The 13925-nt window shown below is 37.1% G+C and overlaps 2 protein-coding genes across 4 annotated transcripts in view; both read right to left on the bottom strand.

The window, feature by feature from the left end:
- Positions 1-2333, bottom strand: part of LOC122063102 (bifunctional nuclease 2-like) — a 5358-nt gene extending 3025 nt beyond the window's left edge. The window contains exons 1-5 of the mRNA XM_042626780.1: positions 1945-2333; positions 968-1276; positions 476-646; positions 281-330; positions 107-163 (exon numbers count right to left, since the gene is read on the bottom strand). Coding sequence (XP_042482714.1) covers positions 107-163; positions 281-330; positions 476-646; positions 968-1268 — 579 coding nt within the window. The 5' untranslated portion in view covers positions 1269-1276; positions 1945-2333. The remainder of the gene's footprint in view (positions 1-106; positions 164-280; positions 331-475; positions 647-967; positions 1277-1944) is intronic.
- A 3587-nt stretch (positions 2334-5920) lies between these two features.
- On the bottom strand, positions 5921-13439 carry LOC122063080 (cyclin-T1-3-like). 3 transcript variants are annotated; one of them, XM_042626735.1, is made up of 7 exons: positions 13252-13439; positions 10188-10528; positions 9670-9751; positions 8890-9024; positions 8628-8803; positions 8370-8521; positions 5921-6875 (listed from the first exon to the last, which is right to left on the bottom strand). In XM_042626735.1, the coding sequence occupies exons 2-7, from the start codon at positions 10421-10423 to the stop codon at positions 6241-6243; spliced, it is 1416 nt and encodes a 471-aa protein (XP_042482669.1). In that variant the 5' UTR covers positions 10424-10528; positions 13252-13439; the 3' UTR covers positions 5921-6240. The 3 variants fall into 3 exon arrangements, with proteins under 3 accessions (XP_042482669.1, XP_042482670.1, XP_042482671.1); XM_042626736.1 differs by lacking the exon at positions 13252-13439 and having other exon boundaries at positions 9670-9816; positions 10188-10302; XM_042626737.1 differs by lacking the exons at positions 9670-9751; positions 10188-10528; positions 13252-13439 and adding an exon at positions 9145-9645.
- Positions 13440-13925: the final 486 nt, after the last annotated feature.

The raw sequence follows: 13925 nt of genomic DNA, 5'->3' as shown, positions 1-13925 counted from the left end.
ATTGGCATAACAAAATGGCAATATCACAGTCAAAATCCAAAATGACAGACCTTATACAGGTAAAAATAAATGATGGAAGTCAAAGGGGAATACAGCATAAACATACCACATATCCCATCTTCTCGATCATTTCCTTCACTACATGATATAAAGTGGGCCTACCCTGTGGTATAATAATAAAAAATTGCTTATTTAACAAAATACTTCTAGACAGTAGCAAGCTTCAACTTATTAACAGCAGAGGTTATCACAAGACTCCCAAAAGAAGCAGTAGACATACAATTTGAACATTGCGAACTGCAGCCATAAGCATAACACTTGGCATCTCCACTACAATCAAGGTAAATCATCAATCATAAGAAGTAAACAAACAAAAAAAGAAGAATAAGAAGGAAACAAAGTAAAACATGGAGTACAAAATAACCGAGATTCCAAGACAATTAAATTCTGACCACCTCCAAGGATATATACGTACTGACAATTATTGGAAGAAAAAGATCACTTCCATCCTCAATCTTTAGTACAATAGCAGGATGTGGGGCATAATCTGGTAGATGACCACCCTGTGGAATGTTATGAACACACCTTATGTGCCTACCATCTCGCATCTTTATCATGAACCCATCTGGGCCACTTTTTACCTCAACTGTATGATTGTCAAAGTCAAAGTATTCAGTTTATGGTGCATTGGCCATTTGGAAACAACTAGCAAAAATCAATCGGCATATATACAAAGTAGTGGACAACAGTAAGATTAACAAATTGCACATAATAAAATAAGCCATAAACTTATATATGAACTATAACTAGGAAATTTAAGAGTAAAAATTGTACTTCCTCGATAAGTTATCTACATCTAGACCCATGTGACAAATATAAAACCAAGAAACAGAAAAAGGGAAAATCCACCTCTTGATGGAATGAAAAGTGAAAACAGAAACATAGGCTGATCATTACACAAGCATACCGGCTTCAACCACGCTGGAGTTTACGTATTCTTCATCGTTCTCGTTGAAATTATCTGCCATGCTACCATTACCATTTGAGGAAGAACTGAAACTACAGTGCACTGTCCAGCACTTCTCCTTATGGCCCTGATGGAGAAAAGTTCTCACCTTAACTCCATCTCTCAATCCCCCCTTCAAGCCCCAGAATCCACTTCTAAAAGTCCTGGCCTTCATGAAAGACCCATTCACTGGCAGAGTAAAAGCTCCAACTTGCTTTGAACGAACTGTAGGGCAAACAACGGATCCTTGTAGGGTTCCCATCCGGCCACCTTTCATATTTATGGCAGAACAACATAATAAGTAAAAAGATACAGATAATATAGAATGCTGAAAAGAGATTCCAAAATTCAAACAATAAAAAACAGAGAGAGACACAAACAGAATCAAGGGCACACACCTCTAGACTTCCAACGGTGCCTGAGTGGGGAAGATAGAAATATGATGAAGGGAAGAAGATTAAGACGATTGAAAACAAATTTCCAAATAAAATCAACAGCTCAACTCAGGCATCACACTTTCTAGTGGCCTCTTAGCAACGTGACCAATTGAAATGACGCATAACATATTCAGAGGCTGAAAACGGGATCTGTCTTCACAGTTCAACCGTCTCAACTAAACACCCTAGGAAGTGTGCCGGAAAGCGCAATAGAATTACCACAGCACAACAGTAGCATAGCGATATAGATAGTAGGAAAAAAAAAAAAAAACTTGCGGAGCCACCAATCGAACCACACAAAATTAAAACCAGGGAACTCCTAGAGTCGTAGTGTTTATCATTCACATAGCAAACATCGAAGATCACAAATAAAGCATGGAACCAGAGAAACGTTAGCAGAAACTTTAGCTAATCATGAGGCTCCAATGTATTCGCACAGAAAACGCATACATAGCGGAGATCATAACTTTTGATTTGGTTCATAACAATCATGCATCATACCTTAAAATTGAGAACTCCACAAGCTGTGTACCTCTGGAAATTTCAAAATCCGCCGTTCTTTGTTGCAGATCACATGAGTTTCTCAAGATAAAGGAAACTCCGGTAGATTGAGTTGGCTTTATCGAGAGAAAATAAATTCTTTAAATAGTGAGATTACAGGGGAAGACGAAGCTTGGAGTTGAAGATATAGGTTGGATGAGCTTCAAAGCGATCAAAATGAAGATGAAATAGAGGAAATGGAAGAACTCTTAAAATAAAACTGATCCCTTCTTCCGATGGGGTAGATAGGTCGTCGAGGAGGCGAGGTCCGCGTGGAGAGACGGGAGAGAGCCTAGAGGCTGAGTAAAGTGGATGAGGAGGAACTGAGGATAAAGCAAAAGCCTGCGAGAAGATAATATGGTCATAGAGAAATGTTTCTTGGAATCAGTGCAGATAATGGAAAGCTTTCTCTAGACGGACCGTTGATTTACATCTATGTCCTTTTCCAATGTAATGACATTTTCCTTGCATCGTATTTTTGTGGAAATTTGTCCCAGGGCAGGAAAATGTACGAAAATTACGGATCATAATCAACTTCAATAAGATACAGGCACGTAATACCCTCTAATTTTATCTCATTCTTTCTTTACCTTCTTTAACGATGACTGAAGGAAAATTATCCCTTACATATTTTTTAGCAAGAAAACCTTGTTCGCTTGCATGATCACTATATCAACATGTTGATTTGTCCAATGAGAGGTCATGTAGTGGCATTTGAGTGGGTAACACCAGTCTTTTTATATCCACTTGTATTTCAAATAGGCATGGTTCTGTTTTTACATTTTTTTTTCTCCCTATTTTTTTGAAAGGATTCTTTAAACATGAGGAGTTGCTTACGCCCAAAACACCACTTAACCACAACATAAAACATGTCACTACATTGTCTTTCTCCATAAGAGTGCCGTATAGTAAACAAATGTCCAATACATCTTAGGATCGAGGCGAACATGCAATCAACCGTCTAACTAAAACATGCCCCCTCACATACCTCTCCTCATTTAATGTGTGGATCATTTGTATATGGTTCTTAATCCATTGAAACATCTTCGCATTTTTTGCATGTATGATGCTAATTTTACGCAAGTTTGTATGCCATCCCTCTCGTTTGGAATTTTTCTTTTAATATTATTATTATTATTTTTAGGGTGAGAGGGGAATTTTGTTTTTTTTCTTTTTTTTCTGGGTAGAGGTTGAGAGAGGACGTTTGAAGACTTCAAAAAGAAAAAAAAAGGCAAACGACCACTTAGAAGCCTCTCCAATCTAAATGGATGATTGAGATTTAACACAATCACCCTTCCCATAGGATGGAAATCTAAAGGTTGCCTAGACAGGAGATGAGTCTTGAGTTAAAACTTAAAACTGATGATAAAGACACCTAAACGGCTACTATAAATTATTGATACCCAAAGCTTAAAAAAATTGAACACTTCTTAAGGGAAAGAACCAAAAGGGGAAAAAAGAGGAACAACTGGCGCATAAAGGCCTTGAATAATAGTAATAAACCTTGCCATTGAAAAAACAAAAGATAATATAGAAACACAGTAAAAGATTAGGTAGCTTGTAGAGTTAGACAAATGACTATAACTGATTATTTTTTTAATTGAAAAATGAAATAGGTTGGGTGTGCTGCATTGTCATTTCATTGTCAACTCCTCGTATAAAACCCCATAAATTCTAGAGTTACGACTCTGATAATTAAAATACTTTTTTTTTTTTTTTACTCAATTTCTCTTCATCTATGATGAAAAGAGAATCTCCTCACCATTAAAATCTAATCTTTTAATTAGCATGTAAAAGAGTATTTTTGACATTATACAATAAAGGAAAAGAGTTAATGATGACATAAGAGTTTAAATACAAGGTTAAATCATCAGTGGTGAAGAAATCTTTTTCCATAGATGAAGGAAAACTCAGTCCATTCTTTTTTTTTTCATCATAGGTAAAGTCACAAAGATACTCACTTTTACAGTAAAATAGAACAAAAATGAAAAAATTTAGGGCAAAGGGACCTAGTGACTCCATCAATGGGAGCGGAAGAATAGGAAAATTTTTCCAAGGGAAGAGAGGCACAAACACAATACTGCGTATAGCACTAATGTACCAACCTTCACCCTAAATTTTCTTTGGAGAAGGTTTCCTCCGACTACAATGAAAGAACACCCACAAATCTATTGTCATTACTACTCTCTCTTATTTGTTAGAGGTCGAAATGCCCTCCATCATGACTTGATTGGTAGTGCAAATAAAAAAAAAATCCATTTTTAACCAATACAACTGAATCCCCAAAAAATATCCTGGTTGAAAGGGAAAAAGTTTTGTGGCTACTGGGATTCAAGCTCAGGTCTCCATAATCACAACGTGGAATTCTCACCACTAAACTACAGCCACAATGCACGCAAATTATCACATACTTTTATCTTCACCCGCAAATACCCGTTAGAGATCTCCCACACACCCGTCCCCCTAATCATTATAGGGGCCGAATGAGAAGCAGACCACGGTTCAAAAACAAAATCAGAGTAGAACTTCAAAACATCTTGAGTCTGAACAATAAAGTCGCACCGAGATGGGATTGGCAACATGAATTCTTGCAATTCAATCAAATCTATTTGAGGGCATATTGGGACAAGACTTAAATTATGCATGTCTTTTATCACTATTTCTTCTATGACCATTTTACGCATACTCCCAACTCTTTTAGCTCTCCTTCAAGCTGAATAAGATCATTCCTTTTGACTAGTGCATCATTAAACCTCCGTTGAATGTAACCATATAATAACACCTCAAATAGCTTTCTCGGAACTTATCATGAACGGAGGCACTTCCCAGATCTGTTCCAATATGGTTATTCCTTACTTTATCGATCCTAGTTTTGCAACACATCAATCATAGAATCCTCATCTGTGCTACCCATAGTTTATCTATACGACACTTTTTAAGTGCCTAACATTCCGTATAGAATAATAACTATAATGGAATAGCTCTATCATGAAGGAGACAAAACAACAACTAAAATGAATCATATGATCACCAGACTACATTAACATCAGCTCTAGAATTGATGAGATGACGAAATGGGGCAGGAGAAAACTAAGTCTAGAATTGAAGCAAATTCTCTTTTCTAATTCCTCTTCGATAACTACGAAATGCCCAGGAAGAAATCCAAGAACCTAGAACCTGCAAACTATGAATTTTTCTAACAAGTCACAACTGAAGAATTGGAGATGTAGAAGAATAGTGGAATCTTATGGACTTCAGCTAATTGCAACAGGGTACTTGTCCAACAACCCCCTCAAATGTTAACTAATACGCCTTCCAACCAATCATCCATTTTAATTTCCACCGGAGAGCCTTATATATTACTTCTTGAATACACAGTTCTAAACTCTAATTTCCGCAAACTGGCCTTCTCTGCTCAGGAGCAACATTAAGCACTTGAGCACTTGATATCCCAATGTCTAAAATTTCTATCAAGAGCAGTTCATTGAGCTGTAATAAGCAACAAGAACTCCAATGACTGCAATTCGCCTCAGGAAGGGCTAGAAAAGGTCAAAGTCTAGAAGAACAATGAAATGGTACACCGAGAGCATACTCATTAGTTACAACAGTAATGACGAACAACATATGGATTAATGTACTAATTAACCATATAATTTGGGGTGCTAAATCTATTTTTAATGTCGAGGGCAAAAATAATCTCATAGACCATTTGATGATTAACTGATTTCAAGAATTAAAAGACAGATGAATAACATAAATAGGATCCATGTAGCAGAAGACTCACATTTAATAGGGTATTGGGGACAAGGCCTAGTTGATTTGAGTTGAGGCTCTAGAAATCAAGAAATTATAATAAACACCAACCATGAAACAATCTGAACCCAATGGTCACAAGAAATAAACTGTTGAAGATAAATGAACAAAAACGAATCACATAGAAACAAAAAATGCACATATATAAACGGCAATTAAAATGTAAATACAATGATAACTAGACCATAGTTACAACTTAAAAAAAATAGTAAACTGTGTTAGAGGGAAAAAATAGAAGAAAAAGAATCAGCTCCAATACTAAACTCACCTACATTAGTTGACGAGTCGCAGAAAAAGTCCAGAATCCAGAGTCCAAAGTCCAGACTTCCAACCAACACATTCTCCAGTTTACGGATTCAATAACCTTTTTGTTTCCTCCCATCTTGGACAGCAAAAAGGCCGTTTAATAATCAATTTGAGCCTCAGTTCAAATGCAAACCTTAATCAAATCAACCTTTGTCTCCTTCCTGCAGATGTAGACTCCAGCTTTACACCATTTTCTAGTTCTCTTTCCATCCAGGAATCATCATCATCCATTGCTTCCACAACATTCCTCGTAGCCCTATCACACCTCCTCCTCTTTAATGCCTCTCTAATCCGAACCTTGTCGGAATCACTGAGACCAACATTAACAGACACCATCTTACAACTTGATATTTGATCGAAATCCAGTACCCTCGCCTGAACCTCACCCTCTGCGGATGTATTGTCATCTTCAACAACACTGTTCATGCTTCCACAATCACTTGTCCGACATTGTTGCAGTTCTCCTTTTCCATCAACTGAGCCATAAGTGTCTTTCATACTTGTGGACAGGGCACCTCTACCAACCTCTCTATCGGAACCTTGACTTGAAATAGAAGCTGCAATTGACCCACTTAGAATGCAAGATTGTGAACTGCAGGAAACTGCCTTTTCAACAAATGTAGAATTGATTGCCTTCTCACGCACAGGAGGAGTTAAAGCTCTTCTGTTCTGCTGCTCCAACACTGTAGCATTGATTGCCTTCTCACGCACAGAAGGAATTAAAGTTCTTCTGTTCTGCTGCTCCAACAATCCCAGCATCTGCTGGATAACCTCTGAAATCATTTGAGAAAAGTAAAAATAAGAGAGCACTAATGGCGAACAGCAACAGACTGCTGGGTGGAGTAAAGTGTTCACATTGCAGAATATATATATATATATATATATATAGAAATCATGGGTAACTTAACTGGGATGAAATTATTCTAACCAAGGAATCAAGCAGTCTAATAGAATCTATTGATTAACATCATTACGTAGTTCTCTCTCAACACTTCTCAATCACACTTAACTCACCAATCTTTTCACATTTATCAGTTAGCACTCAAAGAAATGGCAAGCATTAAGAGAAAACAACTTGGGGATCAACTGTTGCAGGAGCAGGGGAATAATATGAAGAAGAATACGTGCCATTTGTCCAAGTTCTGCGGAGGAATTGCCCCAATCAGAAGAAAGAGATGAAAATAAAGTCAATCTAACCAATATCTTTCAACTCCAAGAACTTAAACTAATCAATAAAAAGAAATAAAACTATTTCCACTAAAATATCCATAGTAATAGTAACATTTATTTATTATTCATAATTCTTTATTTCCGGCCTTCTAACATTTTTTAAATTATCGCTTAACTGATAAATTTCTGAAGATAATCAACGAGATGATCATAATTTACATATAATTCAAACACAAGTAGAGAGAGCTACAGTGTATTCGACATTCAAAGGTATATCTACAAGTCAACATTTACCTGATATTTCAAATATGAGAGAAAGAACCCTGCCACTCTGTTGTTGCCTACACCCAGACACAGATGGGCACGAAAAGACTATGCTGCCCCCTGCCAATGCGCTGAGGATGCTCCAGTGCTGGTGTTGCCTACACCAGACTGGCAGGGTCTTTCTCCCTTCAAATATTTCTAGCTAATCAAATTTAATGCATCAAGACTCTTGCAAATATTACATCCTAACACCACCCAACAGGCCATCTGTATCCCTCCAGTAAACATTCCATATAAATGCTCCAATGTATTTTCATCACTTTTATCTACTGAATACCCATTTCCTGATCCAATTTTTTAAGATGGGTACACTATAAAAGGGGGGAGGGGAATGACTCATTATTCAAGGAGAGTTCATTCCTGGGCCAAATTACAGTTTGATTTCATATTTTCACCATCTAAGTGTCTTGTCTACTTTTTCACTCCTGCTGTATCCTGGCTCTTCTCTCCCATCATCCAAAAACAACAGCAAAATCCAAATTTTTTTTGGCAAGCAAAAATACCAAAATTAGACGCAGGCAGTTAACCAACATGATAAATATTTGGTAAGATGACTCATAAGTCCAAACCAGCAATTGCTTCACAAAACCACATGTACCACTATATCCCAGTAATCTCACTGTGACTTAACACAGTTCACCACATATTCATTTCCTAGTTCCTCACACAAACAAGTTAAAAAGTTTAATTTTAGTATCATGATCATAGTAAAAGGAGAAAGCTAGCTGATTACAAAAATAAATAAATAAAAGGAAATAGTGTATAGACTATACCTTCTAATCGTTGAGGTGTAACATCAAACTCCAACCACCAAGCTTTTCCTCTATCTGCAGACAGCTTCACCTTATGAAATTTTGCAGCGAGGAACAAAGAGCCAGCTGCTATGTAATGCGGTTTGTACTGCAAGCACAATGTCGTCCAGAGCCTATATAACCAGTCATAATCAGATTTTAGATGCTAAAACATAGATCATAAGAAATTGCAACTTTGCTAGGTAGTAAATAAACAAAAGAAATCAGAAAGAACTTTACCAATCATTCACAAAATTCCATGCCACTTTTACAAGGTCATGACGAGAAATGTTTAATCTCTTTAAAGCTGCAACAAGTGGCTTGTATGGATGTTGGATATTGAGATCAAATGCTACAGTTGCAAGTAGAAGTCTCTCCCCAATTAAAATTAGTTCTTTCTGTCTCTCATAAACTTCCTGTACAAAATATGGAGGATAAGCCAGTTTAAACTACAAGGCAACACAAAACACATCCAAAACACAGAAAAACATATCAGCCACACCTTCTTTTTTATTCTTTGTGCAGCGAGAGGATCTCTCCTGTAGATTAACTCATAAGACACAACAACAATGTCCCTCAGCAACCGTGGTGTTTCTTCAACCTTGCTTGCAAGAAACATGCATACTGAAGCAATTGTCTGAGAAGAAAAAAAGGTAGCATCATCAAATATAAAAGCAAGGCTATCAAGAATAGAACTTGTGTTTGTATTGATAGGACATATATATGTAGAATATAAGTGAAAACACAGAAGCAATACCATCAGAATACAAGAAGTTATGCCATATGTGTCAATACATTGTAAATATCTTCCCAATAAGACAGGAACTCCAGTGGTCTCCAACATATAAATAGCCCAATTCTCTCCATGTTTCCTAGGAAAATCAGTATAAAACCCCTTAATCCCTTAGGAAAATAATCCTATCATGCAAATTTGTTAACCAAATTTCATGATTTCTCTTAGGGGTTTATTCTACTGTTCTGCATTCTCAGCCAAGAAGAAGGCAAGAATCGATTTTACTTAATATTTCATAAATAAGTAATTTCCATTTATCTGGATGCAGCTATATTAAAATCTTTTTTGAAGTTATCTCAATGGATGCGTTATGCGAGTTTCCACTGCTCACTGTATTTGATGTGTATTCTCACACCTGAAGCAAATGAATGCACCCTATCTAAGTAATAGCTTATTGTAACTCATTTCACCAATAAAGATGTACTGAAGCAAGAGTTATGATCATTAACAACAAATTGCTGACAAGAGTACAAGATGCATAACATGCACCTGCCATTCATTCTTTGCATGAGACTGGTGCATATAGAACCGATGGCATAAAAGCATCGCCGTCGCAATTGTTAATTGGGGTCTGCAACATAAACCATCATTCATGAGTTCACTTGTGCACAGTGCTATTGCAGAACATCCATCTACCTGGTAAAAAAAGGGGCACAAAATGGACCAGAAGGTTTACATCAAAAGTAAATACAGTGAAAGGCACCCCAAAAAAGTTTGGGATTTGGACTTAGATGACTTTTGGAAGGTTACAACCATAAAATACGTTGTAAGGCAGACAAAAAGTGTCTGTGGACAATTCTGGAATATTTATAAGTTCTCCAAGAGAAAAAGATAAATCATTTCTGTCAGGCATACTTCAGTCTTTTTAGTAGAACAAAAGGTGATCATGTTACAAAGCTGGAACAGTTTAGGTGAAAAACTGCAGCTGTTGCTTAAACTAGCCAAATAGCTCACGCAGTTCCATAAAAATTGAAGCATTACTTGATAGAAAAGGATTATGGCCTTACACTTTAAGCTTCATGCCCAACTCCTGAATAAATGAACAGTATAACTTGCGAAGATGGCTCTCTTCCTTATAATCAATTCCATCTTTTCTAGATGGTGAACACTTTTCTATTTCTTGTCTACTGAAGTACCACCTGGGTGCACAGTGAGAACATTCTGACGTATTATTGAACACCATGTAGGCTCCATTTCCAATACTCCCATGCTGAGAAGGATTCCCTGGCAGTTGCCCTGTCATGGTAACCTTATTTCCTCAATAGAAATAGAAGCCTAATATGAAACCTCCAGCCACAGCCAACCAATTCTCTGTTTGCTTTAGATTCACTTGTTGGGCACCAGCTTCCTATACAAGACAAGTAGAAGCTTGGTAAGAAAAACGGATATTGTAATGCATTTGTCCTAGAGCAGACAATACAAACCAATTGATTGAGTGTCTAAATACTAATAACGGCATATCACTGGTTAGATAGAAGGATGTTGTACTGCATTTGCGTTAGACCAACAATAAAAGCAAGCAGATTAGATGTCCAAATACTATAACTTCACAACTGCGGTTTACCAACAAAATAGACCAAACAATTTGCAATCCAAGAATCACATGACATCTTTGGTTAACGGTTGTACCTTACCAAGAATCTTTGGGGTCTGGAACTTCTTGCTGCAGATGTGAGGAACAATTCCAGTGTACTTTCACACACACTCCATTTACAAGGCAGAGAATAAACAGAAGTATTCAAGACTTCAAATGTTTCCAAATCTTGCATTGTTTCCTATATTGATCATGGGGTTTTTCCCCATTCAAAATTTCATGTAGCTACACAATATCTAGTTCCTCGGAAGTTTTCCAAAAACACCACCAGACATATTTCCTGTTCAGAAAGCTACCCAGTTTGAACCAAAAATAAATAAAGAGGTCCGTGAATTCAAAATGCAATTATATTTTAGCACCTTGAAGAAGACATGATTTGGAATCACAATACTGTTTACTTATGAACAGACAACAAAGGAAATGTGAGATTTCGAGCCCCAGTCTCTTCAGTCACTATGTGGAACCTTAACTAGAGTACATCCCACATGATATGTTCACCAGCACAACCCCCGCCCCCAAAGAATTTATATTTTTTTTGTAAAGAAAATTAATAAAAAAACTGACATGGGAGAGCAAAAGCTTGTCTGCTAAACTGTAAATGGTAAAGCGGATGGAAACAGCCATTCACTAAAACTACATGTTGACACAGGAGCACTTCCATGCATTGTCCTGAACCAATTTGGGAACCCAGACCGTGAATATTGGTAGTTTATTTATTTACTTATTTAGATTTATCTTGTAATCTTTCAGTTAGGCTAGAGTTTCATCCTGTTTTTAATTTAGAGTTTGACTCCATATAGGTTGGGTTAGATAATTAGGAGATTTTATTTCTATTTCAGTTTTAGACTTCAATTACGAAAATTTTAATTTTGTTTTTCTATATATATATGCTTGTAACCCATTTCATTCGGCATATTTGAAGAATGAATTGAGTATCGCGTTGTGTGCCTATGTAGCATGTTTTGTGCAAGCTTCCTTCCCCTTCCCCCTTCCCCCTTCCCCCTTCCCCTCCTCCCCCACCTCCTCTTCTATGTGCGATCTCTTACTCTCTCCCTTTGATTCTTCTTCTTTCCTATTTATGTTTCTGAGTGAAATATTACAGATTTTCCATCCCCTTGTTACTCGAGTTGTCTTGTATTCGGGTGGGCCCATAAGAGATCCGAACAGGGTTTTGGAAACTCGGATCCACATCACATGTACAAACAAGAATGTAATGTCAAGCAGCATTTTATCAAATGCACAAATCATAAACTCATTAAGCATCAAAACATCTGAAAGAAATGAACTTGGATAACCTCAAGGCTCAAGGCTCAAGGCTCAAGGCTCAAGGCCGAAAACGTTAGTTGGCAAAATGCAGGATGTTGGCGAAGGGCAAAAGGTAGGAATACCATACTACAGCAACTAAAAAATACAACCTTGCATATGGTTATTAGTAATTTCTGCTGAAATAGTAGTCCCCCTCCACCTAATATTGTTGGGTCTGCAATCTACATCTAACTCAGATATCATGCATTAAGCGTTTCAGCGTTTTGAAAATTGCAAGAAATGTAAAATGCATCTCGTCGCATTTCATGATCTTTTAAAAGAGGAATAACTAGCACGGGATTAATAACTTGGCAAGCCGAAATCTTTGCTTTTCCTAGAAGCATTTGGTTGGTTTGTTCACTGTTGAAAATATACAACAACAACAAACTCAGCCTTATCCCAACCCACTGTTGAAAAAATCAAGTTCATATATAATAATCAAAAAAGATTGCTTTCAATACACATAGAACCAAATGCATCTAAATATCTAGAGGCTTGTTCTCTGGAGTTGCAAAAGTCTAGGGCCTAGGTTTGGAAAATCTCAGAAGAACTCTCGCGTGGGTAATCCTTGCAACTAGATTTGGTTATTATACTAGGAACAACTGTGTTGATTGCGAGACCAAGAAAACAGTAGATGATTTCCAACCATGCGAGCAGGATTTTGGGTTGCAAGTGGTTGTTTTAGAGTAGAACTAATAGGTTAGTTGTGAGCACGGTCATCCCCCTCTTGGGTTACATCTTTCAAACAATAATTTGTTCTTGCATTGTGCAATAGAAACCACCAAAAAGCAGTTAAGAAAGGTCGGAAAAGGTTCGCACATGCTAAGTCGGAAAAATCTGAAACTCCGGAAGTCTCACAAACTCGCTCTCATAAAGTGTGAACCCAAAACTAGCAGGAATATATGGACATGAAAATTGACCAAAACCCAACTGACGCAACTCGACAACTACAAAGAGAATCCCAACTAAACAGCTATCTGTGATCCTTAGAACAGATTTCAGTTTCACCATAACAAAATAGTATGCGGGTAAAAGAAAAATCGCATCAATTCGGAAATCCAGAATCGAAATTGTACAGAACATTAATTTCAAGAAGTAAAGTTGTACTAGTTTTTAGAAATTCCGAGCTTCCTTTACTAGGATCGAGCAAATTATGAGAGGGAAACACGTACCTGAAGCTCGCGGTCACCAAGTGATCAGATTGTTGAAGCCCTTTCGAGTGCTCGGAAACTGCTCCCTGAAGATAAAAATCCATGAAAGCTTGAAGCTTGAGTTAATAAAAAAAACCCTAATAAATAACCGCCAACGTCGCCAATTCTTTCTGTTTGTTTACTACGATGATACAAACCGCAGATTCCCTTGGGAAGGCCAGTTTCATGCCTGTTCAGTTTTAGGTTTTTTTTTTTTTTACAAATTTTAACACGTTTGTTGGTTTCTTTTTGCACCGACCGGAACAGAAAATGGTGGTTCAGGGCCTTCAAGCTATGGTAGGTAGTGGTTCAGGGCCTTCAAGCTACGGTAGGTTGAAGTTCATACCTGCGGTTACCCTAGTATTTTTTTTTTTTGGGATAAAATTACCAAAAAATCACCAAAAATTACCCTACTATCTCTATTATAAGAATATCGAGAGCCTTTGGCTTTGCTTTGTGTTATTATTATTATTATTTTTATCGGTAACAGCAAATCTATTGAGATCAAAACCGTGAGTTACACATGGAGGTTGGAGTTTGATTCTCCCACAATCATAGTGTGGTTAATGGTCAAATTGTCTTACACGGTGTAGGCATGGCCTTCCTTGCTCGGGAATCTTCAACAATGTTGATCTCCCTCTGAATAAAAGAAAAGT

Source organism: Macadamia integrifolia, unplaced genomic scaffold (assembly GCF_013358625.1).
Source record: "Macadamia integrifolia cultivar HAES 741 unplaced genomic scaffold, SCU_Mint_v3 scaffold1190, whole genome shotgun sequence".
NCBI classification, from domain to species: domain Eukaryota; kingdom Viridiplantae; phylum Streptophyta; class Magnoliopsida; order Proteales; family Proteaceae; genus Macadamia; species Macadamia integrifolia.
This window is presented reverse-complemented; position numbering and strand designations above follow the sequence as displayed.